The following is a 3,325-nucleotide window of genomic DNA, read 5'->3' as shown; positions in this document are numbered from 1 at the left end:
TCTAAGGAAAAAGCACTTAGCACCCAATTATCAGATGGGAATATTGGTCCAAATTTGTTCACGACTATTGACATTTTCTGCTTAACTTCCATCTCAACAGCTTTGAGAAACTTTTTCTCTTCCATATATCTCAGATAAGATGAAAAAAATGCTGAAATGTGATTGGACGGTGATCGAGATATCATTTCCCTGTAAATAAAAAGAAAGGAAGTAGGAATGCTTTATCAGCGTCGCTTAATTCCGCAGTTGAAGTTCAATTATCCCAAATTATTCAAGGTGTCAAACAAAAAAGATTAAAATCAAACCAAAAAGTAGTCAACTGAAGATAAAGTCAGCAAAAAAACGGGGAAAATATCACTTCGGAAAAAAATCATCCACGAAAGGTAAATACTTTTTAACTTTGATTTTCATCTTTATTTAATACGCTTTGAAATTTAATATTGCAAAATTCAAATAGTCATTTAACACCTTGAAAAATTTTTTTTGACGCAATAGCTCACTAAAAAAACTAATAAAAAGCTAATAAGATTTCTAGGGCTGGCTAATTTAAAATATATTAGCCGGCGACTTGGGTTTTGTTAAAACAAAACAGCGGAAAGAGGTCTAAATCTGGGACAAAAACAGGGAAGTGTTGCAGTTTAACTTGGTTATTATAGCCCATTTCCTGTATAAAAATATTTAATATTTCCATAGATAATAAGATAACAAGTACTTCCTATTTTCAGAGCTCTTTTCAACCAGAAAATTTTCATCACTTCACCTGCAATTCTTCTCAAAAGCAGTTCCGAGATCGCAGATATTATACAACAGTTCAGAAGGAAAACTCTTCTAATTTTGATACCATTCAAGTTCAAAGCTGAATTCTAAAGTTCCAAATATGGTATCAGCGCCGTATGGAGTAGACCGCGAGCTATCGCCCAACTTTATTTATCAAATGGAGGGCATTTTCCCCACAACCCTCCAGCCCGGAACAAACCCCTACTTCACAGCCCACGGAACTTCAATCCAGGTCTCATCGGCGCCATCACCCGCTAGCCTTATAACCGACCACTTGCCTAGTTATTATTCTTCCGTTCAGCAGAATTCAGCCTTCTTCCGACCTTACGCGATACCCTCGCGAGTCGCAAATTTGACGACGTCGAGGCAAAATGGACCTGCAGTTCCTGTCCAGGGAACGCCAGAGCCAAGCTTCCTCCGGAAGCGAAACGAGCGTGAACGACAACGAGTGAAATGTGTGAACGAAGGCTACACCAGATTAAGAAACCATCTGCCGAACGAACTGGCCGAGAAACGACTTAGCAAAGTGGAGACACTTCGAGCTGCGATTCGCTACATTGAGTATCTCCAGGATCTTCTTGATTCCGACGAGAAAGATCCGAAAATGCACAGCGTCAAAAAACGAAGCTTTTCATTCGTCGACGAAGACAGCCGAGACGAGAAAGAAAACGAAGAAGTTCCGAGAAGAAGAATTTGCGGCAAAAGTCCGTCGTTTGATGACTTAAAAGATGAAGTTGACGCTGTTTCACCGGCCTCCGACAGGTCGCAGAGTTGGAATAGTCCGACCGACTTTTTGTCCCAAGAAATGGCGATGAAGCACGCAGATCCAGCAATCCCCAGTGACAATTATTGAGAAATGATTTTAAAAAGACTCCAAAAACTGTCTATACCCGGCAGAAACTTTGTCAAGCGTATGTTCTTGAAACCTGAAAATTGTTAGTTTAATTTGTAAAAATTGTATATTCAAAGCACTTTATGTTTGTAAGCTTGGAACTTTTTAAAATAAAATATGAAACTATAATTATAAAGACTAGGAAGTTGTATACTAGGGAAAACAGCATCTTTAGAGAGTTGCAGTAATACGATTGCACATACAGGGGGGGTAAGTGTCAAATTTCTCATCATGCATTTTAGCAGACGCTATGGAATTTTGACAGAATGTAGAAAAAAGACTGATATCTGATGACACAAAAAAGCTAACATATGGAATCAGTCAAATTTCTGAGAAGGTTTAGCTAACATTTTTTGAAAATGAGCCAAAAGTTCTAAATCGATAGAGTTTATGCACATTTATTATCCCAATTCAAATAGTTTGTTTGTGTCCCAAATGTCAGTAATCTCACGGTCGATCCAAAAAAATCTGTGTAACAACTATTTGATTATTAAGAAATCAGTTCTCTATTTTTCCATGTTTATAATGATTTTTGGAAAATCTAGAATGAAAATTGTTTGCTTTGCTAAACTTCATATTGACCAACAGCATCAAAAACAAGGTAGCCGGTTCAAGTAGCCCAGAAGTTTCCGAGCACATTTGTAAAAATTATAAAGAAGGTTTTTTTCTTTCGTTTTTCTTAGAATCATTGTCGTTTTTTGTACGTTCTGCAATAAAAGAACAAGCAAACGCGTCGAATTTTCTTAAATCAGGCATCAAATTAAGTATCATAAAAAAATGAAATAATTAACAAAAAATCCATTTTTTTTATGCAATTTGTATCGTTTTTTTTTGTTCTGAGAAAATTTTCCTTCCCAAGAACGCGCAAAATCAAGCTTCGAAAAGTAGTTCTTGTTCGATAAATCTTTTTTTTTAGTTTAATGAACTCAAATTTAATCGATTGAAATTAGACTGAAAGACAAAATTGTTACACCAGTTTTTCTCGAAATCTTTTTTTTGGTAATTGAGTACACCGAAACAATTTTTTATTTTTTGAACTTTTTTCCCAATACGCAGCGCCAAGCGCTAATTGGGAATTGTTTCTTGTAGTGATACAATATTTGAAAAACAGATCTCTATAACTACATTATTTCAAAAAGTTGGTCTCACTTCAAAATTGAGAATGATTTTGTAGCTGGATTATTCCGTCGCTTAACTAATCACGATGTAGTAAAAAAAAATTATTCATTTCGTGCGCAACTTTCATCTCTCCAAATTTTAGTCAGTTCATTCACGATAAGACCCCGTCTACCAAATTTCTGGCCCTCAGAAATTCAAATCTATTCTTCCATCTATAAAATGACATATCGGGAAATTTGAGCCCTCTTAGGTTTCACATTGCCCAATAGCATAAAATTTTTTTGAATGATTCACAAAAAATTTCCTTGTTTTTTTAAGTATGTCAAACTTGTCAAGCATGTAAAGTGCGTCACCTAAAAACATAATCAGAACTTTGACATGTTATTTATTAGAAAGTTTATGAGACGTATTTGGTTTAAACCGTAAATTGCAAGCTTAAAAAACAAATTTCTAAGAACAATGAACAATTAAATGAACAATTAATGAACAATTAAATCATTTTTTCAGCTTTAATTGTTCAAAAATCTTAAATTCAAT

General features: G+C 35.0%; 1 protein-coding gene across 1 annotated transcript; it reads left to right on the top strand.

Moving 5' to 3' along the window:
* The first annotated feature begins 212 nt into the window (after positions 1-212).
* LOC134857247 (achaete-scute homolog 3-like) lies at positions 213-1,780 on the top strand. Its single transcript, XM_063873627.1, has 2 exons — positions 213-383; positions 726-1,780. Exon 2 carries the CDS (start codon positions 878-880, stop codon positions 1,628-1,630), a length of 753 nt encoding a protein of 250 aa, XP_063729697.1. The 5' UTR covers positions 213-383; positions 726-877; the 3' UTR covers positions 1,631-1,780.
* Positions 1,781-3,325: the final 1,545 nt, after the last annotated feature.

This window comes from Symsagittifera roscoffensis, chromosome 1 (genome assembly GCF_963678635.1).
Source record: "Symsagittifera roscoffensis chromosome 1, txSymRosc1.1, whole genome shotgun sequence".
Taxonomy (NCBI): Eukaryota; Metazoa; Xenacoelomorpha; order Acoela; family Convolutidae; genus Symsagittifera; species Symsagittifera roscoffensis.
Note: the sequence above shows the minus strand (reverse complement) of the source record. Positions and strands in the feature narration are given on the sequence as shown.